This window comes from Rhinichthys klamathensis, unplaced genomic scaffold (assembly GCF_029890125.1).
Source record: "Rhinichthys klamathensis goyatoka isolate OS25496 unplaced genomic scaffold, OSU_Roscu_1.1 h1tg000192l_1, whole genome shotgun sequence".
NCBI lineage: Eukaryota > Metazoa > Chordata > Actinopteri > Cypriniformes > Leuciscidae > Rhinichthys > Rhinichthys klamathensis.
In genome coordinates this window covers 3,469,816-3,494,941 of record NW_026606718.1, presented here as the reverse complement: position 1 = coordinate 3,494,941, position 25,126 = coordinate 3,469,816, and the positions used below count along the sequence as shown (strand labels likewise).

General features: G+C 36.3%; 1 protein-coding gene and 1 long non-coding RNA gene across 2 annotated transcripts; one reads left to right on the top strand and one right to left on the bottom strand.

Moving 5' to 3' along the window:
• The first annotated feature begins 340 nt into the window (after positions 1-340).
• Positions 341-6,028, top strand: il10ra (interleukin 10 receptor, alpha). The gene is made up of 7 exons (XM_056262485.1): positions 341-580; positions 1,338-1,440; positions 1,572-1,747; positions 1,972-2,117; positions 2,222-2,375; positions 2,598-2,710; positions 5,072-6,028. The coding sequence occupies exons 1-7, from the start codon at positions 517-519 to the stop codon at positions 5,936-5,938; spliced, it is 1,623 nt and encodes a 540-aa protein (XP_056118460.1). The 5' UTR covers positions 341-516; the 3' UTR covers positions 5,939-6,028.
• A 10,842-nt stretch (positions 6,029-16,870) lies between these two features.
• LOC130095724 (uncharacterized) lies at positions 16,871-22,180 on the bottom strand. The gene is made up of 4 exons (XR_008808153.1): positions 21,866-22,180; positions 17,420-17,530; positions 17,283-17,310; positions 16,871-16,940 (listed from the first exon to the last, which is right to left on the bottom strand). It is a non-coding gene; the product is annotated as an uncharacterized LOC130095724 (long non-coding RNA).
• Positions 22,181-25,126: the final 2,946 nt, after the last annotated feature.

Sequence of the window (25,126 nt, the reverse complement as noted above, 5' to 3'; positions counted from 1 at the left end):
TAATAACTTAATGAGCTATTACTAACAAAAATTTCCTTTGTAAATACCAAGAAAGAAATATGTTAACTCTGGTACTCCCCCGATGTAATGTTTGCACTGGTATTTCCATCTAAATTTGGAATCATTAACATGTATAGATTCATGTTCTATGTTTACATGCTTATCAACAGTTTTCACACTTAATGCTATACGTTTCAGAGAGAGAGAGAGAGCGAGAGAAACCATGCTGCTATCTTAGAGTGGGGGAAATATCTGCCATCACGGAAGACTGACTGAAGCAAAACAGAGAGGGGAAGTTCACAGAATAAATACATAGAGAGTCAGTCAACCACTCAACCTCACTCACATGAGAGAGAGAGAGAGAGAGAGAGACGTGCGGACGGAACTGAAGAGTAACTGAACATTGAGCTGGCTCTGTTAGAACGGTTATTGGGTTATTAGAAACATTTTGCGCGTGTGCTTGTATGGAACTGGCCTGGAATGTGTTGTTGGATATGATTCTCAACTGACATAGACATGGATTGGATCTCATGGATTTCTTTTCTGGTCACATTGATGCACTTCCCGGTTTACATAGCAAGTAAGTGAGTTTTGATTGATTAGGGTTTTTTTTGGGCTCACTCTTCATTTTGCAAGGTGACAATAATAACAATATACTGTACTGTTACATATTAGAAAATACTTTTAATTCATTTGTTATATTAAATTATATTTGTCATTTTAAATGAAATATGTCCACAATACTGAAATAAAAAATACAAGAATGCGAAAGAAATATAAAGTGCAAGTGGGCGCTTGACTTGAACTGTTGCCCCAGTTTCTGTCACAGCGATGACGTTTTGGGCGTCCCCCTGTGACCACTGGTGCAAATGAATATATAGCTACGACTACATGTTTTTATTTATTTATTTAAATATTCATCAGTTTTTTAAAGGTATGTTTTTGTCAAACCAACATAGAAAATACAAGAAAACACAGATAGAGAAAGCACAAATTTGTGTAATTGGATTTTCTTTTTTTACCCAACCCCCAACCACCCAGGCATCGCTATTACATTGTATTGTATGGCATTGTGTAAGTTATTTTTGAAACATTTTGAGTAGAGGTTTGCTTGATGAAGTAGACATCATTAGCAAATTGACTTAATAAAAAAAAATAAAAAAACATGCTATGCCACCATCTGGAAAGAACAGCTGATGGACAATACAAACAGTACATCAAGTGTGAGAATGCTGCTTTAACTGGAACAAGAGCAAATAAACCACTTCTTTATTGGGAAGGGAAGAGTCTGGGAAAGTCTGAAGATAATTCTGACAATATTTCTATTTTGTTTACAGGTAAAGTGCTAGACTTTGACATATGGGAGGGAAATGTAACTGCGCTCTGGGATCCCCCTGAAGGAGCCCCCATACATGCGGTTTATCAAGTACAGCAAGCACCGTAAGCAGTCTTAATATACAGTTTCACAGTTTACTAAACATTATTTTGTTTTTTCTTTTTGACCACCTTTTTTGCTTGAAGTAAGTTTACAGTACTCCAAAAACTAATGTATTTGTTCTTTTCTCTTTTAGGTATTTTGGTCATAATTCTTCTAAGTGGGACATTGTGCCAGAGTGTAACATGACTACAGAAACTAGATGTGAACTTGGGAACTTATTATTTAAACCCGAAATGAAAATAAAGGTTGAATTGCAAGGAAATGGCAACTTTTCCTGGTCTGCGGTTAGAAGAATACGTTTATATCTGAGTAAGTATTTCCAGGCCTTTTTCGTTGTGTTACTATAGGAAAACAACGGTTTACCCCCAAAATTAAATACACTAACTGAATAAAACAGCACTAAATTAAGCTAATACTCAATCTTTTAAGTATAAAGAACATCAGGTTTTACTGTTTACAAAAATAAGGTTTGTTTATTGGCATCAATGGTTACATAAAAAACCTTTAACATCCATGTTCTTTCCATGTTTTAGGTAAATTATTGGCTCCAGAATTTGACCTGTCTTCCACTGCTAATATGGTAAAGGTTAAGATTCACAGAAAGCCATTTCTCCAAGAACTTTTTAATAATGGACCAAGTTACTCTGCCATTCTGTATCCCAAAGGACAGGAGAGTCAGGTTAGTAGTTTAGTAGTTAGTCTACCCCACCTTTACAATAAATGAACTTGCTTGTTATATTGCATGGTGTTGGAATCTCTAAACCTGTATTGTCTCGGATGCAGGCTATAACAGTAAGCGATGATGATGACGAAGATGGTGAGGTGGAGTTCACTTCATTACCATTATGGCAGGAGTATTGTGTCCATGTAAAAGTGGAGATGATATCTAGTGATGTGAGCAACACCTCATTACCACGGTGCATATATCCATCAGCAGGTACGCATTTGAATAAATAAAAGTCTTCTATTTTTACACAAATATTCTAAAATGTATATTTCACTGTTGTATTGATTTATTTAGTAACTAGTATGTTGCACAAAATAAACCCATTCAGGGTGATACTGATACAAGACCTTATTCTTTGCGTTTTGGTTGTTATTAATTCTTTGGGAATATTTCAACCACTGAGGCTTAATGTTGATTCCTCTTGTTTGTCAGATATGTCTATGGTGATCTACATGGCAGTTATTGGTGTTGTTGGAGTTATGACCTTCTTCATCTTTGTAGTCTGTTTCTTCTTAAGGCGTCCCGGTAAAATGCCGGCTGTTCTGGTGAGTCAACTTGGTGATATTTAAATAATAAATGTAGTTTCATCAAAACCAAAAGTGTTAGAGCAAGCCAGTTTCAGGCTCTTAAAAGGGGAATGAAATCTAAAGAAGAGAGGCTCAGTATAGTGTCAGTTCTCCTTTCGAGGAACAGTAGCAGAAATGGAAGTGCTGGGGATTTACGTATGATTTACGTACATGATCTCATTGATGTTTGGTTTGGTCCATGATAACACAATACCATTCAGAATGAAACTATTTTGGCAATTTCTGATTGTCATATCAACTCAAATACAACACTTGTGTATGTGTGTACACTTTTGTACAAAAGTTAGGGGTCGATAATATTTTTGAAATAATTTTCTTGTGCTCACCCAGGCTGAAAAAAAACCCATTGAAAAATAAAATGTAATAATTGTGAAATATTTGTACAATTTAAAATAAATGTTTTCTATTTGTATTTCAAAATGTAAGTTATTCTTGTGATGCAAAGCTGAATTTTCAGCAGCCATTTCTCCAGTCTTTAGCGTCACATGATCCTTCAAAAATCTACGGAAGAGGATTAGGGCCAAGCAATAATAAAAAAATAAAACCATCTTGAGATTAAAGTCATTATAATGCCAGATTAAACTCGTTAAATTTCGAGAAAAAAGGTCGTAATACAATTTTGAGAATAAACTCATTAAATATCGAGAATAAAGTCGTTGTGTTTCGAGAAAAAACTCCTTAAATTTCGAGAAAAAAAGTCGAAATACAATCTTGAGAATAAACTCATTACATTTCGAGAATAAAGTCGTTGTGTTTCGAGAAACTGTCTCCATGGATACTTTGTAAAAACCTTTGCATTGCTGCCACACTACCATTTTCTGTCCCCATGTCCGCGTGGAGCTCTCGGGACACCCTCCTATGCTAGTAACTGTTTTTATGAAGTAGCTAACTGGCTATTACTTTAGGATCGTTATTGGTTGTGTACGCCTCCATCCACAGAATGTAACGACTGTAACCATCTATACAGCCATAAATGGCAATGCCGTACATACGGTGTTGGTTTTAATTTATAATAGCTGTCCATATGCCAAAGTGCATTTGGGCCAGCGCTGTTCGTTGTTCATGCGGCAGTTGTTCAAGTGACGGCTCAAACGTCTTTTATCAGTAAAGTTCTGCACGGGCAAATTCAGTGACACTTTTAATACATTATAATACAATACAATACAATACATTACTGCTAAAGTGTATAGTATTTCTTTGTTACTGAAATAAAGTCTAAAATATAGCTTGACTAAGTGATCCAAATCTGCCATGTCCTCTATCAGTAGGCTATGCAATGAACACTGATCGAATGCGTTATTCTCTACATTTAGACTTTTTTTCTCGAAACACAACGACTTTATTCTCGAAATTTAATGAGTTTATTCTCACGATTGTATTTCGACTTTTTTCTCTCTAAATTTAACGAGTTTTTTCTCGAAACACAACGACTGAGTTTATTCTCAATGTTGTATTTCGACTTTTTTCTCGAAATTGAACGAGTTTTTCTCTCGAAACACAACGACTTTATTCTCGAAATTTAATGAGTTTATTCTCAAGATTGTATTTCGACTTTTTTCTCAAATTTAACGAGTTTATTCTCACGATTGTATTTCGACTTTTTTCTCGAAATTTAACGAGTTTTTTTCTCGAAACACAACGACTTTATTCTCGCTATTTAATGAGTTTATTCTCAAAATTGTATTTCGATTTTTTTCTCGAAACACAACGACTTTATTCTCGATATTTAATGAGTTTATTCTCAAGATTGTATTTCGACTTTTTTTCTCGAAATTTAACGACTTTTTTCTCGAAACACAATGACTTTATCCTCGATATTTAATGAGTTTATTCTCAATGTTGTATTTCGACTTTTTTCTCGAAATTTAACGAGTTTTTTTCTCGAAACACAACGACTTTATTCTCGCTATTTAATCAGTTTATTCTCAAAATTGTATTTCGAATTTTTTCTCGAAACACAACGACTTTATTCTCGATATTTAATGAGTTTATTCTCAAGATTGTATTTCGACTTTTTTCTCGAAATTTAACGAGTTTAATTTCGCATTATAATGACTTAAATCTCGAGATGGTTTTATTTTTTTATTATTGCTTGGCCCTAATCCTCTTCCGTAAAAATCATTCTAATATGCTGATACAGCATTTATTTTAAATAGACATCTTTTGTAACATTTATAAATGTCTTTACTTTCACATTTGACTTTAATGTATCCCTGCTGATTAATAATATTTCTTTTTTTTAAATATTATTTTTTGTTGTTTTGTGAGATTTACTATTAAGCGTTAACCATTATTTGATCATATATTATTGTCCATCAGAAATCCGCTGTGAATGGATGGCACCCTATGCATGTAGGATTGATCCAAGTGGAAACCGTCACTGACAAGGGATGGGTGGTGAACACAATGGCGGAAAAGAGTAAAGCGTTTTATGAGGACGAGGAGCTTTCTGAGGATGACAAAGAGAGAAGAGAGAGTACGGACAGTGGCGTAAGTGTGGGCCAGCAGAACTCGCTTAAGAACAGAGGCACAGACGGACATACGGGAGATGAGGACAGCGGCTGTGGAAGTCTGACAGGAACCGATGACAGCGGTCTCAGCGGTGGAAGAAGAAGAAGCCTGGAAGAGCTCCCTTTCCTGGACGGTGGAGTAAATAGCAGCAACAGTAAAAGAAAAGATGACAGTGGCTTGGGAATGGTAAACAAGGATGATTCCGACAATCTCCAAGGGGCGGATGGTGACCTGTCTGAGATAGTAGTTGGTGGGGATGGATATCGTAGTCAGAGCCCTTCTGCTGATGCTGAAAGTAAGGCGACCGTTCCATATGACGTAGACACTAAAATGGCCAGCCCTAGCAGTGGTTATCGCTCTGGTCACGTGACCTGCTCGTGTTCTGACTTTGAGACTTGCATTTGGTGCAAAACCAGGAAGCTCCTAACAGACAGTGGTTCATTGTCTCATGAGAAACTCAGTACTACCGATAACGACAATGACAGACCAAGCTATTTGAAAAAATCACCTGTACAGACTGTGAATGCCCTAGGACTGGGAGATTTGTCCTCCCAGTCAGATGAGAACTCAAGTGAGTTGTCACTATTCATTACTTGTCCACTACTTCTACAAGAGCCCTGCCAACTTGACACTTTGCCTCTTACATTAGGAGACATAGAACTGACATTCACGTGAGATATAAGACTTTTTCATGAATGCGTAAGCAAATATGGGCCGAACAAAGCGTATCTGCTTCTCCTCCTGCCGTTTGCTCCATTTTTTTGAGCAGAGAGATGCTAAATATGGCTGTGTTGCTAGTACTAAGCCCTCCGAATAGGAGCTGTCCCTCAGAAGTGTGACTTCCTGCAAGCACTGTCTCATCATTTTGCCTAAATGTTGACCAGAGAGAAGACAAATTGAGTGATCAAGACTGAACTAGCATCAGAATATGATGACGATGAGCTGTTACCAGTTCTTGACGTCCAATGTCGCACATCCCACCCACCACTGATGTAGTTCATTTATTGTTACATACATGTGTTCATCTATTGCAGTTTTGCACATGAATTGTACGTATTTACATTTTATGTATCTACTGACATTTTTGATATGCTGAATTTTGAATTTTTCCAGACAACATTTCATATTGGGACCAATGTTTGCACGATATGGGATTGAGTTATGGGCCCTACATGGGTTTGGTCTTTGGGTCCATGTCGGCCCTATCTGAATTAGCTTATATTAGTCTAACCATGAAATGTTGGCTGGGGTTTTGAATGTGATGGAATGATGGTAAAGGTGAAGTTGTTGATGATAATACTAATAATAAATATCTAGATTTTTACATTTTATGAAAATAAGTGGTGCTTTCCCATTCCCAAATTTTCCATCCACACCCTCCTTTCATTGCTGTGTTTGAGCATGTTGTTTAATGGCCCAAGTTAAAAGAGTCTTCGCCACCACCTGTAGTGAGTTTTTTACTTTAAAAAATATCTTTCATTTTCGTTCACTTTAGTGTCGTTTTAGTCAGTCAAACAGGATACAAAGAATTTAAAATGATTTTTTTCCAAAAGTCTTTAGAAGATCCAAATGTGAAACCGTTGAATCTGCATTTTACCAACAAGAACATATGCAAATTATGAGGCAAAAATATCCTTTGTGAAATTCCAATTTAATGAGATATATGTAAATACTAATGACACAGGAAAACCCAGCACTTCCTCTAGTGGAAACCCACGAAAACCTGTGACTGTTTGCACATGATTTCCTCTAACAGCACATCAGCATATATGACAACCACAGTCACTTCTAAAAAGAAAAACCCAATTAAATTTTGAATAAAGATAAGCTAACCCAAACCCTTATCCCAGTAAAGCCCTGCATATAAACACATCTTCCGTAGCAAAAACTCACAGATCTTGTGCAAACCCATTACTCAGTATTTCCATACCGTCACTGCGCTGTGACGAAACACAGCAACTGAATGAGAGAGCGAAGCTCTGCCGCAATCAATGACCTCCATCTTCAGATAGGGAAGGAAACAAAAAGTATTTTACCCACATCAACATCTCAGTCTCAGATTCAACATGCTGTCACCCAAAGCTTAAGGCTCCATTCACAATAAAAGAGAACATTAAAAACTCTCGTGGAGATTCCACAATATGGAAAAAAAAGAAAATCTTTATGGAGAAGTGCATCTTTAGAAATAGTTCTTGTCACTGTAATAATTATCGGATCATTTATAGATAAAGGAAAGTGATGATTCTGATATGGACTCAAATACAACATGAGGATTGATTTGAGTATTTTCTTTCTCTGAAAGGTCTTGTGTTAACAGTCATTTGTAGAACAGAAGGTACCTTTGCTTCTCATCTCAATAGCAAATCGGTCACTCAAAGAAACCACACAACTTCATCTGATACAAAACACAACAACATTTATACCCTCCTAACGCTCCATCATTAAATCTCGCACGTTCAATTCTGAAAGTGTCAGGCGGATGCATAGTGAAAACGGTTCTCTTCCTGTATTACAGACTAGTGCACTGAAATCAGTAAATGGGCAGTAAATAATATTTAATTTTGTATAGAAAAGTAAAAAATGGGCATATCTGGAGAAAGCCATCCTTTAGCACTCCTGTTCATCTAACTGTTACCAGGCGTTTTCAAACATTTTTGCAGAAAATGGCCCCAAAATATGATGAATCCCTTTTCTAAAATATAAAGGTAGCTTTATATTATTAGAAAAAAATAATATTGTAATAAAGAAAACATTTTCTAAACATAAACTTTTTTTCCTCTAACCACTATTAGATGCATAACCCTGAGGCATTGTTAGTTCACTTTAAATTAATTTGTATAGAGCTTTTCATGTCACAGTTATGTTCAGTTTGTCTTTGCTACCATCGAGTTTAAGTTTGTTTTCATTCATTCTTCATTCACATTCCTTTGTTTGATTTTCACGCCACTCCTTTGTTTCCATGGCCACCGCCATTATGAGTTCGTTTGGTTCAGCTCTGTTCTATTAATCATCTTTGAATCACTATTAAAGTTCTGTCTTCACCCCTTCACTGCTCCCGTCTGTTTGCCTGTTCTGACAATTATTGATAGCCTATTAAACTCATATTGGAACCTTATTCTTCATCTTCGTCTGTTTACCTGCAACCACCCGTGACAGATGACCGGACCAAATATGGCATATGCTGCAAGATTTGCTGCTGCTCAGATGAGCCACGATTTCTTTAGTTACACGGAACAATTTTGTCCAGGGGTGCATAGCCAATCACAGACATATATGTTGAGCGTGTGAACACAATAGCCAATCAGAGGTGTTTAAGAATCCGCTCAACAGCGCTCAAAATGCTAGAGGGAAATGCTGGTATTGTCACATTGTAAAAATTTCGACAACACTATAATAAATACTTTGGTACACTTTTGACAACACTATAATAAATATCACTCCAAAGCAGTTTTAGAGAGAACAAACTACTTCTCGCTAAAAACAGGGGCTGTCAAAGTATTGAGTAATTCTATTTCAATCATCTGTTGTAGAGCAAGTGGACTTGATACTACCATTACATACACAGACACTCTGCTGTGAGCATGTACATGTATGCTGCTGTTGCATGAATAGACAAACATTAATCCTGTAGCTAGCAGATATGCATGTGGTACTGGGGGAGGTGGAGGGTTTCAGAAGAACTCTGATAGTGGGCTGCAGGAATAGCCAAAAAACGAATACTGAACCAGACTAGTTAATGTTGAGCAAGCAATCTCGTTGGCTGCAGAATCAGCAGCAACCAATCAACTTGTTCCATGAAGTGGAGATGTGATTGCTTGCAGATTGCATGAAAGGACCTACCAGCCTGCGAAATGTATAGTTTCATGACAGAACTATATATATTTGTCCATTAACAGTAATTAAAAATGGAAAATACAATAAAACAATGAGGAAAAAGCATAAATTCAATCTGTTCATCATAATTCAATTCAGTTCAATTCAAATTTATTTGTATAGCCCCTTACGAAACAAAAATATATTGCAATATACTAGAATTTATATTGCAATACATTAGAAAATATATTTCAATATATCAGAAACTGCCTCATATATTTGAAAATATATAACAATATATGGATGGACATCCTATTGCTATATATTGATTCATATATTAAAATACATTGATATAGAAACAAAACTGTATTACATTATTGCTTTGTACAACTGGCAAACAGGACTACAGATGAAAATTAGCCCTTGGCTAACTCTGGCATGTTACAGGTGTACTGTTGTTAATATGCATTGTCCTGGTAAATAAAAAAAAAAAAAAAAAAAAAAAAAAAAAAAATGTTTATTGAAACAAAGTATTTTTTTTATGAGTTAAGTAAGCTCATGCATAGGTTTACAGAAAGGTTGATTAACAATAGTCCAAATCAAATTTTTGCATGACATTCATTATATTTTACATTATATAGCCATATGGATGGACCATATATGGCTATGTGTAAATAACCATAAGTATATTTTGTTACAGAGAAGGTTTTTGTCTTTTATTTTGAAAATTTTGTACTGAGATGGTTGACTTCCGGTCTTCAACTGCGCGCTTTTGTTTTCTTTTTGGAAGCGCGCGCGCCCTGGCTAGCGCAGTGTATAGCATAGCTTGCCATCTCAAATACGGCAATAGCTTCGACGCGGAGCTGTGTTTAAACGTTAAATTTATACTTGCAGCCCCTCTGAAGAGGCCAAAGGTATGCAATTAGTTGAGACATGAGCATTTTGTCTGTTAATATGTTCATTCTTGCACAAATGTAAGACAGCATGTGAATGTGAACAATGTTAGCTGATCAGTTACATGTTTTGTATACATTTCAGCTCTTACGTTGGTAATATGGTGAATGGACTAAGGATTATAAAGGATTAAACATCATAAAACCACCAGTAAAAGTCTCATCCTTGTTCGGGGGGCATGCTACACTATGTATTGATTCATATATTGTAAAATGTAGATGAGAGTATAAATTAAATTATCATTAACAGCAACAATTACAACATTTTTTAGTCCACTTTTTATTCCCCCACATGGTAAATTATTGTATAAAATATATAATATGATAATTATATATAATATATTATGTAATATAAATCAATATATTTTTCAACATATTTAAGACATGTTTGCATATATATCTGATTATATTTTCTGGTACATTGAGGTATATTAGCTCATATAATTTTACATATATATTTTCACATATATACAATGCCTCTTCCAATATATAATTTCATATAATATGGGACATATTTCAATATACCTAACAATATATTAAATCGTATAATAATATGTATTTATTCAATATATGAAAACGGCAATAATTGCAGTATTGTCCCATATATTGCAATATATTATTGCATATATATAATATATTATTATATAATATATCATATGATATATTACAATGTAAATTTCACAATATATGGAGACACATGAAATATATTGTCACATAATATATTGAGAAATATATTTTTGTTGCGTAAGGGGCGCTTTTCACAAAACATAATATAGTTTCAAAGCAGCTTAATTTAGGGCATAACATATCGCCGGCGTGCGTTGAGTCGTCTCTTCACAGGCGTCGAGTCGTCTCATCGCAGGTGTTGGGGCATCTGAAGTCTCCGTGAGAGGCTGGATACAAACTGGAGCTGACGAACGCTATTTACCTCGGGACTAGCGTCCCGAGATAACAGCAGAAAAGCAGATGGGAAATAATTAGCGTAGCTGCTGTTCATAAAATTAATGCATTCGATCTGATTCAACAGTGGTATAAAAGGTAAGCATTATGTGAATGCTTGGCTGAAGAGATGCGTCTGTAGTCTAGTTTTGAACTGGGAGAGCGAGTCTGAGCAACGAACAGTATCAGGAAGGCTATTCCAGAGTTTAGGAGCTAAATGTGAGAACGCCCTCCCTCCTTTAGTGGACTTAGATATCCTAGGAATGACCAGAAGCCTCGAATTTAGGGATCTTAAAGAACGCGATGGATTGTAGGGCGATAGAAGATCCATTAAATACACAGGAGCTAAACCATTTAGGGCTTCATAGGTCAGTAGTAATACTTTGTAATTGATACTGAACTTGATAGGTAACCAGTGTAGAGATGATACAATTGGTGTTATATGATCATATTTTCTTGACCTATAGTAAGAACTCTAGCGGCTGCATTTTGCACTAACTGTAGCTTGTTTATTGAGGATGCAGGACAACCAGCTAATAAAGCATTACAATAATCTAGTCTCGAGGTCATGAATGCATGAACTAACTTTTCTGCATCAGAAACAGATAGCATGTTACGTAATTTAGCAATGTTTCTAAGGTGGAAAAAGGCAGTTCTTGTAACATATGAAATATGATTTTCGAAAGACAAGTTGCGGTCTAACACCCAGGTCTTTTACTGTAGTGGATAAAGTAACAGGACATCCTTCTATATTAAAGTTGTATTGTAAGAGATTTTGTGGGTAGTTTTTTGGTAAAAAAAATGATAAAGCGATCGTGTCTCAGAAAATTTGGACTAAACAGCTCAATTCATATGGATTATTTAGTTACGATCTCTTTATGAACTTTTTGAAGTGTGAAAGTAGTAGTTGGATAGCTGTCAATGGAGGGAGAGAAAACTCTGATTTCATCAAAAATGAAGATCTTCATTTGTGCTCGGAAGATGAACGAAAGTCTTAGGCTTGGAACGACATGAGGGTGAGTAATTAATTACAGAATTTTCACCTTTAAGTATAGTAGATGTTTTACAAGTTCCCAATTCTTTAAAAAAAGCAAGTATTTAAAAAGCAAACTATAGGCTACTTCCTGTCATCTGTCTTTGTTTTCTGATCTCAGGACTTCCATCAGCCAATCAGTTTTACAGATCACAGTTCTGCAGTTCACACAGCCGTTACTTGACATGAAACGCCAACTACCCAAATCGGAGAATAACAAAAAAAAAAAAAAAAACCTAGATCTCAAAACCCACTCACTGGAAATTCTACTATAGAAGAAATACTAATCTTCTCATCTAGTGACCTTGACAGACTGCCTTTGTTTATCTGTGTCACGCTTTAAAGGAAGGATACCTACAGGTTAGAAGAAAATGGGACAATCATGGAGTTTTTGTGGGTTAAGTTGACATCACCCTCCCCCAGTATGCGAATATTCAGCTTAGTCATGACAGCAGTTTCTCAGCGTCCTCGCCGCCCTTTCAGATAGTATCCCACACATGACCGAAATTTTGCGCATAAAAAATATATCAGGGTTTGCCCCACCCAAAAATGTAGATATGTATATAAAAGATAACCACCTACTACTTCCATGCTGTTATCAACTTTTAATGAGTCAACAAAGTAGACAACCATGGAATGACATGCAACTTCATTGTGTAAGATCATGCGACATTCAAAAAGTCTAAATGTTCTGACACATACATGGCCTGATGCACAGCTTGTGCTGAGTGCCAGAACGGAAGTGAGTAGGAAGACCCGATGAGGAATGTGGTTTTCTTTAGCTGTAGTTTCTCAGTAGCTCTGTAGATCTCAGACTGCTAAAAAAAAAAAAAAAGGTTCAATTGAATGCATTGAAGTTGACTGGTGCAGTGAAGGCAACTGCCCGTGTAAGAATAATTGCAGTTCACAAAAGCATTCTCACATTTCACTAGAAGATATAATGAAGTTCCAAACATAAGTTCCTCTTGAAGACAGCATGCCAAGTGTGTTTACCATTAATTATTAAGACTGGATGGGCAGGCAAACTCATGAATTAGGCTGTCCTCTGTGAAATAAATCCATAAGCTGGTTGCCAGGGGCGCCTGTGAGGCTTTATCTGAGGGTATAAAACCTGACCAGTTAATAAATTGTATCCTTGTATCCTCCGGTTCTACCTAGACCGCTTGAAGCGGGATTCAAACCGGGCTTTCGAGGCGATTGCGATAACAAGGACGCTAAAGAGCGCAGCCTCCAGCACGCTTCTTGAGGCCAGGGGAGTAAGGTTTAAATAATTTTTTTATATATATATATTTTACTTTTTCTCTCAACTTTTGGATGCTCTCAGCCGCTCTCAATGCTTTCTCTGACCCGCTGTCAATCCAACAATTCACAGCGCGCGAGTGATGCTCAACCTTTATAGGAATTCATTGAAAACCTTAGCTCTGCTTTGCTCGCTCCATGCTATGGGACATTTTTCATTTTTGTTTTACTTAATATATATAATTAGTGAATATGTCACTGTAAGGAAAACATCCAAGATTCTTAAAAAACGTCTTCTGTTGTGTTCCAGTGAAAAATAACAGCATGTGGGTTTTGAATGTCATTATAGTGGATAAAGAATCAAAAATATTTTTTATTTTTACATGTACCATTCCTATAAGTAATCAAGCCACCATGTGCCAGTGTCTGAAGTTTTGAGACAGAGTTTTTATCATCCCGTGGGTGTGTAAGTTGCACTGCACCAACTGTTTTAAACAGGCATGGTGTCACAAAAGTTATCGAGAGACTGCTGAACCATAGATGTTAACTGCTGTTTCTCACTTCCTACAGACCACCTCCTACAGACCACGACCATGCACCTCGCTTGCTGCATGCCAACTCAGGAAACAACTGGCCCAAATGTTCGCATGAACTGCGTCAGTTGAACAACTAATGAAGTTTTGTCTGGCTTGCAGTTTAGTGAGCTGCGGTCAAATGCTGTCAAGACCGGAATCAAATGAAAAACATAACGATTATCACCAGAGATTAAAGAGGAAATGTTGTTAAAGAGGAAACAACCACAATAGACGTGGTCCAGAAGTCAGAAACCACTAGTAAAAATGCTTCTACAGTATTTTGCAAAATGCAAATGTAATATATTTGTATATTATGAACAAAATAATTTGAGTTGAATTTAAAAACATGTATTACATTTTATTTGTACGATGTACGATCAATAATGAAAAAAATCCAGTAATGTACGATAATGAAAGTCATTTGTAATAATAGGGATTCTATACTCATTATAGCTGTGGATCCTACGTCTACCGTCATGATTGTGAGGAAAACGTAAACGTGGTGTTACGCATGTCTTACATCTCACGTTACGTTTTGTCGGCCAATCATCGTGGAGAATGACTCTGACGAGGAAAAGTTAACGTTCCTGCCGCGGGGCTTAGATCAGTTGTTTCCAATCTAAGGCCGATAGTTTAGCAATAAAGTAATTTCCAGGTCGTGTCAAAAAGTTGTTGGTCTAGATAAATAGCTGTATTCTGTACGTTTAACTCGTGAACGATAATTTTCTTCCAAATACGATAATTTTGAGCTTCTGGTGCGGTACTTGGACATTTCCAATCTGGCAACACTGTCGGTTACACTGTAAAAAATGATCGTGATTTTAACGGTAAAACACTGTAAAAATGCTACAGTGAAAAACTGTTAATTGGTTAACAGAAAGTTTCCTTACTATATACGGTAAATAACTGTGATATATATAATGGTACATTTAATTTAATTCTACTGTAAAATACCGTTAAATTTACAGTTTTTGGAAGTGAAAAAGAACAAGTCATTGTATAATTTACAGTGAAAAAATGTAAATTGACAATCCCACAATTCCCTGCGTGACACTTCACATTTGATGTATTTTGTTTTTAAATAACTGTTTCTTCATAATTTTCTTAGCTTTTTTCTAATCAGTTATGTACAATAGGGTTTTATGTTACATTTAATGTTCTTAAATTAATGCTTATTGCATTTTTTAAATTTCAACAAGTTACCATGATGGTGTTTAATGTTTGTGTGAATGACACTGTGCAGCTTCTATATATTAGTATTAACTTTCTTGTGGAAGACCTGCTTATGATGAGCTTTGGTTGACTACATGACTCATCACTGCTGTGATTGTTGGCTGTCATTGTATTACAATGGAAAAAAAACAGATATTAATACTTCAAAAGGTCAGTATATTAACATTATATGAGATAATGAAATACGGTTTATTGCTGTAAAATTATATACGGTTAAAAGTTGTAAAACCTAAAACGTTGCTACCGTATTTTTAACAGGAAAACTCTGGTAACCTGGTAACCACAGCTGCCAGGGTTTTCCTGTAAATTTAACGGTTTTTTTTTTACAGTGTAGGCTAACTAAAAACATCAACATAACACACTCATGGACAACAATCACTTCCCTGAATACCTGCCGGCTAAGACACAAATAAATGTTACCTTACAATCCATCTGTTTTCAAATCCACATCTTTTGAATATCACAACATCGATCTCTGTCAAAATATAACGTGCACAATACAGTATTTTTGAGAAGCAGAGTTCCAGCGAGTACATCCATTCAAAACCCCCACAAACGGATGTTTTGCTACGTCATCGCTTTCCAAGAAGAGGGAGAAAATGGGGCCTGAGCGGCTTAGAGACATGCTGTCTGTTAGAGACAATAACCCGCATAATACATAACGCTCGTGAGTATAAATTTGTTCGTCAATTGCTGAAATTGAATCGGAATGATCCGGGAATAGTGAAATACTTCACACTGCACGCTAAAGAGAATAAACGCCAATCCATTAGTGAATATGTTTAATGTGTTCTTTTTGACGAACATTTTTTATTTAATAACTGATTCCTTGTTTGAATATTTTCAATACTTTTCTATTCTTGACTGATCTTTTCCCCCCCCATCATTTTGGCAATAGGTGAACTGTTAAATGAGTGATCTGGAGATGAGTCCCTACTCTCATATGCTGATGAAATATAATAAACTTGACAGGTGATTTAAAAAAAAATAATATGTAGCCTTCTTTGAATACTATCTTCTGATTTGTTTAAAATATTAAGGCAATTCAAAGTTTGATCAAATGTTTAATTTCCCAATAAAAGACGATACATTTTAACATGATTTCATACATTTATTTACCCCTTAGCAGATTTCGACGCGCGCGCGCACACACACACACACACACACACACACACACACACACACACACACACACACACATATACATTAAACTGAAAAATATACAAACATGACCACATTTTCCTTGACATCAGATACGATGTATAGGAATACAGATCCAAATCACATCACACACATTATATTGCTTAACAGGAAATATATCACTCGTGAGGACTTCATTACAATCACAATGAGGATGATGTTATCGTTCTACTGAAACCGAAGACTGATATTTCATCCGTGTATATGTTGACCTTTGAAGTCATTTTTATGTGGAAATGGTTCAGCTTGAGAAAAAGGCTTCGCTATGTTTTTGTGGTGAGACTGAAAAGCAAGATATGGAGACAAATTTTGAGTCAGAGAATGAGAAAAACAATAAGAGAAACGTTCTCAATAAAACAAGTTGTGCTGCTTTTCCCTAGCTGTGGGAAAGCGATCATAACTAGTTATGAATCATCCCCATCCATCACTGACACCTTCACTTCAGAAGCGTGATTCACACTTTTCACAGAAAAAAAAAATAAAAAAATTGACAGATGTTAGCACATCATAACATGGAAAAAATGACAGTTTACAAGTGCTGTAAAGAAAGAAAACATGGACTAAATTAGATTCTTTCAGGATTCATGTGCACTATTTACAGGCATTGAGAGAATGACAGCAGTGATGGGCGTTATTTCTTGTCAACGATTCTGCTGATTGAAAACGGAGGCAAATTTTTCATCCCGACTTTCCTGTAGAGATACACACAATTTAAAGTTAAAAATGAGCAACCAATCATTCCACATTTATTCTGTTAAACAGAATACCATTAACACACACACAGACGTTGGGTTTTCATGTATTATTGGGACTTTCTATCGACAATGATTTTTATACTGTACAAACCGAATATTCGACCCCCTAACCATGCCCCTAAACCTTCAAAGAACTTTCTCCACTTTTACATTTTCAAAAAACATATATGATTTAAGGTGATTTCCTCATGGGGAACAAAAGTTGTCCCCATTGGTTTACCTGAACCACACACCCACACACACACACATAAACAAACAAATATTAGTCAGTTCACTTACTTTAAAATTTTGTCTTTCACCGACTGGTCTGTTAAGGAAAAAAATGGAAGCAAATATCATAATTGTTATCTCACAGTTTGGTCAGGGACATTGATTAATTATTATTATTTTTAGACAGTAATGAGGATGCTGCTTACTTTTGCGCTTGCAGCGTTTGATTTTCTTGCAGAATATCTGCATCAAACATATCAGCAGGAACAATCCCAAGATGCCAAACGCCACGGCTATACCAATCGACGTGGAGCTATCTGGAAGATTTTTTTATTTATTTAATTCTTTATTTGACAGGGACAATGGACAAAGCTAAATTTCATCTGCTGTGCCTGGGCAGTAAAGTACATTACATACCAAAAGATCATAAGATCATTACATATGATAAAATCCCCCCACAAATGAAAAATATATACGACATATAATCCATCACATAACAATAAAAACTGCAATCCAAATTACTACCGTACATCCCCCAATATACATATTATTAACAGCTCTTAAAAAGCTGATGACCAAACTCAGTTACTCTAAAATGTGCTTCACAGTCACCTCTTGACGAAGCTCTTGTTTGTCTTAAATTTTATGTACGCGAAAAAACAAATGCTTTTAAGGATGAGGGTGCAAGATAATTAACAATTTTGTACATTAAAGCTGCAGTCCGTAGCTTTTTTTGGGTTAAAAATTATCCAAAAAACATATTTGAGAAAATACATAACCAGCCAGTGTTCAAAACTATCTGCTTGCCGTAGCTCGATTCAAAGCGGTAAGCTTGTAATAATGTTTTTAATTCCAGTGGTACTGGTGGATTTCCGCGGGAGATTCGAGCATGTCTTTGCGTCATTACGTCACATCTGTACACATAAAGAAGAGTCTCGGCTAGTAGGCTATATTGAGTCATCACGTCACATCTGTACACATAAAGAAGAGTCTCGGCTAGTAGGCTATATTGAGTCATTACGTCACATCTGTACACATAAAGAAGAGTCTCGGCTAGTAGGCTATATTGAGTCATTACGTCACATCTGTACACATAAAGAAGAGTCTCGGCTAGTAGGCTATATTGAGTCATTACGTCACATCTGTACACATAAAGAAGAGTCTCGGCTAGTAGGCTATATTGAGTCATTACGTCACATCTGTACACATAAAGAAGAGTCTCGGCTAGTAGGCTATCTATATTGAGTCATTACGTCACATCTGTACACATAAAGAAGAGTCTCGGCTAGTAGGCTATATTGAGTCATCACGTCACATATGTACACATAAAGAAGAGTCTCGGCTAGTAGGCTATATTGAGTCATCACGTCACATCTGTACACATAAAGAAGAGTCTCGGCTAGTAGGCTATATCTATATTGAGTCATTACGTCACATCTGTACACATAAAGAAGAGTCTCGGCTAGTAGGCTATGTTGCGTCTGAGGATGTTGGAGGTGGAGATTTATAGCCTTTTCTCACAGCACTTGATATAATTAAACTTATCAATTTGATGGCGGATCCAGAAAGGTTCAAACGACAATCACCAGTGACAACAGATTCACCCGCTGTAAAATGCAAAAGACTTCGTTCGGACTTCGGAGTGGCTAACCTACATAAAAAAAGAGACTGCAACCAGACCCATGCGAAAACAAGGATATCGGAAGGTGACGCTGACGTTGTTAACATTAACAATTTGAGAACAAAGTATATTTTGCGCGATATCATAACTTATAAGCGATTGTTAGATTTAATCAGCGTGATTTACTGCAATGTCAGAACCAGAACAAAAGTGGATGTTTCTTACTTGTTCAAATGACATTTTCCGGTGAAAATTATTATGTTGGTCATACTTCCAAAAAGAATAATCTGTGGTTCTGAATGACAATATCCACACCGGCGCGGTGACTGAGAGCTGCACACACTCCTCAGACATTGTTGTGTTCATCCGAGCTGTGCCGTGTTGAGGGTGTTGAAGTACAACTCACGTAAAGTTGATAATAACTGCAATTGCAGATTTCGAACAGAGATGGCGACAAAGAGGAAAAACTGTGGACTGCAGCTTTAAACAATAATTATTTTTTATTTAAATTATTATTTAATTTTGTTCAAATGGCTTTTGAATTATAAAACAATGATGATATCTATCTATTCTTGTCAAATACTTTTAAAGCACATTTATATAAGGTAGGCTATATAAAGGTCTAAGAGTAGATTTTCCTGCTTGTGATCATGAATACATTAAGAAAAATTAAAAAACAAATCAAAGAATGCAAATACATTCTTGCAGCTTCTATTTAAAGTTGACTCCGTATAAATTAAAAATTTCTAAGGTTTCTTCAGAGGTATCACTGCGCAGACAATTTTTTGATATACTTTTCAAAGCATATAAAAATATATGATAACTGTCTAAGATAACTCCAAGATATTTAAATTCTGGCACAATTTGTAATTTTTCACCATTAACTAATATATCTGTCCTCCTTTTTAATTTTAAAATACATACAGGCAGTTTTCTGAACATTTAATGTTAAACAACACTTCACATAACTCAAAAAACAATGGTATCAAAACTACAGCACACAATTCGCCTTTGGCTAAGCCCCGCCCCCCTTAGTTACTGTTGCTACGTCCGACAAACAAACTTCATCTGGGCTCTGGTATCAACATGGCTTATGCTGTGACAGCTCTTCCTGCTGAAATTTTATCAAACTTTTATAAAGCAGCAAATAAAGTGTCTGATAGAAGTAGGCAAAAGGGGCTGCAATATACGTTCGAAGGCTATATTCACGACATACAGGTGAAACGCAAGGAACAACAAGGCATCCAAATAGAGGCAAAAGCATACCGGTCAGAGTCAAAAAATGAACCGCCGCATATCCTACTAATCGAGACGGAGGCTGGGACTAACAATATCAAGGAGCAACACTGTTCATGCAAAGCTGGGTAGGTCTCTATTCACTTCTATAATCGTTATTACAAAGCAAACGGACTACGCGAGTATAACGTTGTATTTATTAGCAGCGTGTGCTAGACGACACTTCGGTTTGGGAAGGGAAAAAAACGGACACCCCCCTCCAACTTCTCTGGGAAACGCGTATCTGTGTTACAAATGCCCCAGGCACAACATTTAACCATATTTTTGATAAAACAACTGATAAAACCATATTAGTGAAACTACGCAAAGCTTCTAGGTTGTACGTCACGCATCACACATGACCAGCGTCGGCCAATAGTGAGCCTACGTGTGACGTGCAACCTAGAAGCTTTGCGCAATATCACTACGTGAAATATCACGGCCGTACAGAGAAGGAAATTAATAGTTGAATAAAGTCGTTATTTTTGTTTGTTTTTTTGCGCACAAAAAGTATTCTCGTCGCTTGATAAACTTAAGATTGAGCCACTGTAGTCACTCTGACTATTTTAACGATGTCTTTCATAACTTTTGGGCCGGCCAGTTTCGATCCCTTAAGAAGCCTATGGAGGAGTGATCCAGCTCTCAGATTTAATCAAAAATATCTTAATTTGTGTTCAGAAGATGAACGAAAGTCTTACGGGGTTGGAACAACATGAGGGTGAGTAATTACTGACAGCGTTTTCATTTTTGGGTGAACTAACCCTTTAAAATTCCCACTTTTTGGGGGTGAGCAAAAACGCGCCGTTTTTGTGTATCCCTTTAAATGCAAATGAACTGCTGCTCTCCGCCCCCTTTCTAGAAGACAGCAGCTTTAAGAGCTCTATGGCCACAAAATAGGACAATCTCACACATTGAAACTGTCTGCAGTGTTCAGCCTACAGACCCAGAGCTACAACAGGTATAGTTTAGTTTAATTCTAGTCATAACTTATCATGTCATCTTGCTTTTATCCACTATTAGTACAGGCTTGTTGTAGCAGACCCCATCCAAATGATGGCCAAAAATGTACTGATGAGTTTTATGAAGTTTATTGTACATCACACAAAATATCTATGCTAATAGGGCAGATCGTCACCAGTCATGGGCGGGGCTTACTCTTAAGAGTAGGGGGAAATCTGAAACCAGAGATTGTTAATTAATTATGGGGATTATAAAAAAAGTATTGGGTGGATTTTTAATAATTTTAGGCTGGTTGTTTACACACACTGTAGACACACATCTGTGTGCAAACACCTTATAAAAATTAATTTAGCATAATAGTTTTCCAACTTGTGACTAATAGTTTGACAAAAAACACAAACACACAGCACAAACATGGACACAAACATAGTTGCAATACACTTAAATCACAACAATTGCTTGTTCTGAATGCTAAGTGCTAACCGCTAAAAGCAAAGGCCTATTAGCTTAGCCTATAACGTGTGATAGACCTGTGCTATTTAAAAAGTCGAACGAATGCACTACCAGCCCCTGATCAGAATAAACTTAGCCTATTAATTGTGAAAATATGTTGAAAACAAAAACACGTTTACTTTAATTCATTTCCATTTATTCATTCAGCAGATGCTTTTATCCAAAGCAACTTCACAAGAAATTTGTCATAAGACTAACAAAGCGCTTTTAAATTAAACCTAAGAAATGTGATGTCTTCTGGTTAGAGGAGCTTTTTTATGAACAGCAGTATTGAGTTTCTTACCCATGATGCCTTTTTCTTGAGAATAGATGTACTTTTGTTATGATGTGTCCCTGAAAAAGAGTTGAAGTAAGATGCTCCTTTTATCTTAGATAAACATATATTTTTCTAATACAGTGCTAACTTGCTATGTTGCTAACTGGCTTTGTGCGTGCGTCTGTAGACTGAGAAAAGCTGATGTTTTATGAACTGGTCTGTCTTCATTCTCTTTTTTAACATTGTCTGGCCCAGCCTTTCACATTGGTTCTTCATTTTCACCTGACTATGATCGCTTGCTCTGATTGCTTCTTTAGCTTACTGGCTACATAGTTTAGTTTATCACTGACGACATCTCTTTCAGTCACACCAAGATTGAGGCTCTGTTTCCATTTTCATTTTCATGAGTTATAATCATTTTCATGATTTAAGGACAAATGTGGCATGCTAGAATGTTTTTATTTGAAGTAAACGTTCTGTTCTGGTAAATGTGTAGTAGGCCTATGTCACAGAATGTCATCACGCCATTTTCTTATATACACCTACGTTTGTCACCTAGTTTAATGTCACCTGTCTGGTTATGAATCAGATGGAAAGATTTTCTGCTTTCTCATTCATTACAGTGCACACTTTGTGGGGGTGGAGCGGTTTAGGTACACGTGCATGTGGTACGTGCTGCCCTCTGTTGTGCACTAAATGAAATGCAGCAGGCTGGTGGCTAGCTTGACCACATGTGTGATTTTCTAATTCAGTGGAGTGATGTAACTTTAGCACAAAAAAGACTCCCTTCATGGCTTTTCTCTCTCAGAATGAAAAAAAAAATCCCTTTAATTAAAAAGTAGCTTGCATAAGACAGAACAGGAAACATGAGAGAAGACATACAAAACCAGAAAGATAAAGTTCAGCCTTGTAAATGAGAAAGAGTTAAACACAGTCATGCACTTATCGCACCCCCCCGTTTGTGAAATCCCATTTGTTGGTAATGAATGTTGACAATTAATTATATATGCTATCTCTTAGTATATATATAAAAAAATGGAACATGTAATTATATTAGTTTAATATATTATTATTAAATATTTATTAATAACATATATTATTAATTTCTAGAAATAATACTGTTCCAGCTTTTTGTTGTACCTCAAGGGTATAATGCACCTCAAAAGATAATTCTGTCATAATTTACTCACTTTCATGTTGTTTCAAACTGGTATTAGCCTACTTTGTCTATTTAGAGACCAAGTGCAAACAGCCCGTTTTGTTGGCAGATGCTATTTACATTAACTCCGCCCAGTATTGTCTGATTAAGCCAGACACAATTACAAAAGAAACCCTTTTGATAATAAATGCTTTTGGCATGGAGTAAGGCGGGTGACGTTAACTTGTCACGCGACCAACCCGAGTTCTAATCTGTTTGTTTTTTTCCGAACTCATTCTTCTCCCTTTTCCGATTGCGTATCAGCTCGGAGAGGCATTTATAAAAGCATGCAAAAACAAGCCGTGTCTTCTGTAGCTTGTTTGTGAGGAACATACTAAAGTAGCTCTCTGTGACACCATCATGAGTCTCTGATGTCTCTTCGATTAATTGGTTGGTGCAATTCACAGTTTGCATGATTAGTTCACAAATCTGATTGATTCGCTTCTTGAGTTCAACTCAGTGACTCAATGATCTGGTCACAATGGTCAACAGATCATCATTGAATAACAATTTACATTGCATTCATAGGACAAGAAAAATGAATACATGAATTGATACTTTATAGAGCTTTAGCACATTTTTTGAAATGTGAAAACTCCAATTTCTGTTCGTTGTTATTGCATGGAAAGAGCACAATATTATTCAAAGTGTTTAATTTTGTGTTCCACAGAAGAAAGAAAGTCATATGAGTAAATAATGAAACTTTTCATATTTGAATAATGCCCTGACAATGTCAGAAGCTTGCATTTGCAGGAATTGACTGATTTTCCTTTTTTTGTTTTGTTATCTCACAGCTATCGCACATGTTGATGCTTTAATGTCTCATCAAAATTCAAAACCACCCTTCCTTTTACCCTCAGCAGCAAGTGAGCATATCTTAACCACATAAACAGTATGTAAAGAGTGAGGGCCTTGTGGAAAGTTTTTTTTTTATATGTCTGTAACAGATACATGTAATGTGAGGTGGAGGATCAAAGTACAAATTTTCATTTTAAAGGGTTAGTTCACCCAAAAATGAAAATTCTGTCAGTAATTACTCACCCTCATGTTGTTCCAACCCCGTAAGTCTTTCGTTCATCTTCGGAACACAAATTAAGATATTTTTGATTAAATCTGAGAGCTGGATCACTCCTCCATAGGCTTCTTAAGGGATCGAAACTGGCCGGCCCAAAAGTTATGAAAGACATCGTTAAAATAGTCCAAGTGACTACAGTGGCTCAACCTTAAGTTTATCAAGCAACGAGAATACTTTTTGTGCGCAAAAAAACAAACAAAAATAACGACTTTATTCAACTAATCATTTCCTTCTCTGTACGGCCGTGATATTTGGTTGTAAAGCTTCTAGGTTGTACGTCACGCATCACACACATGACCAGCGTCGGCCAATAGTGAGCCTGCGTGTGACGTGCAACCTAGAAACTTTGCGCAATATCACTACGTGAAATATCACGGCCGAACAGAGAAGGAAATGAATAATTGAAATAAAGTCGTTATTTTTGTTTGTTTTTTTTGTGCACAAAAAGTATTCTCGTCACTTGATAAACTTAAGGTTGAGCCACTGTAGTCACTCGGACTATTTTAACAATGTCTTTCATAACTTTTGGGCCGGTCAGTTTCGATCCCTTAAGAAGCCTATGGAGGAGTGATCCAGCTCTCAGATTTAATCAAAAATATCTTAATTTGTGTTCCGAAGATGAACGAAAGACTTACGGGGTTGGAACAACATGAGGGTGAGTAATTACTGACAGAATTTTCATTTTTGGGTGAACTAACCCTTTAAGAGGAAAATTATGTTCTGCTGAGGGGGTTTCCCCTTTTGCACCTACCTCTTTATCTTTATTTCAAAATTGTGAATTTCATGCAAATAGTGCCGCTGCCCTGCACACAAACAGGTGCAGAGCTCAGAAGAACATGCAGAAGAAAGGCAGATGGATGCAGCGCTCACTGCAGAGTTCTCAGAATGTTTTGAACACTGAGATCAAGTCAAATACCACAACCTGTCACGTGCAGCTCGCAGGATGCAATATTACAATAATAACACGTTTGTGGTTTAAAATGAGGGCTTTCGAAGCCTTGGTATATAGGAGGCA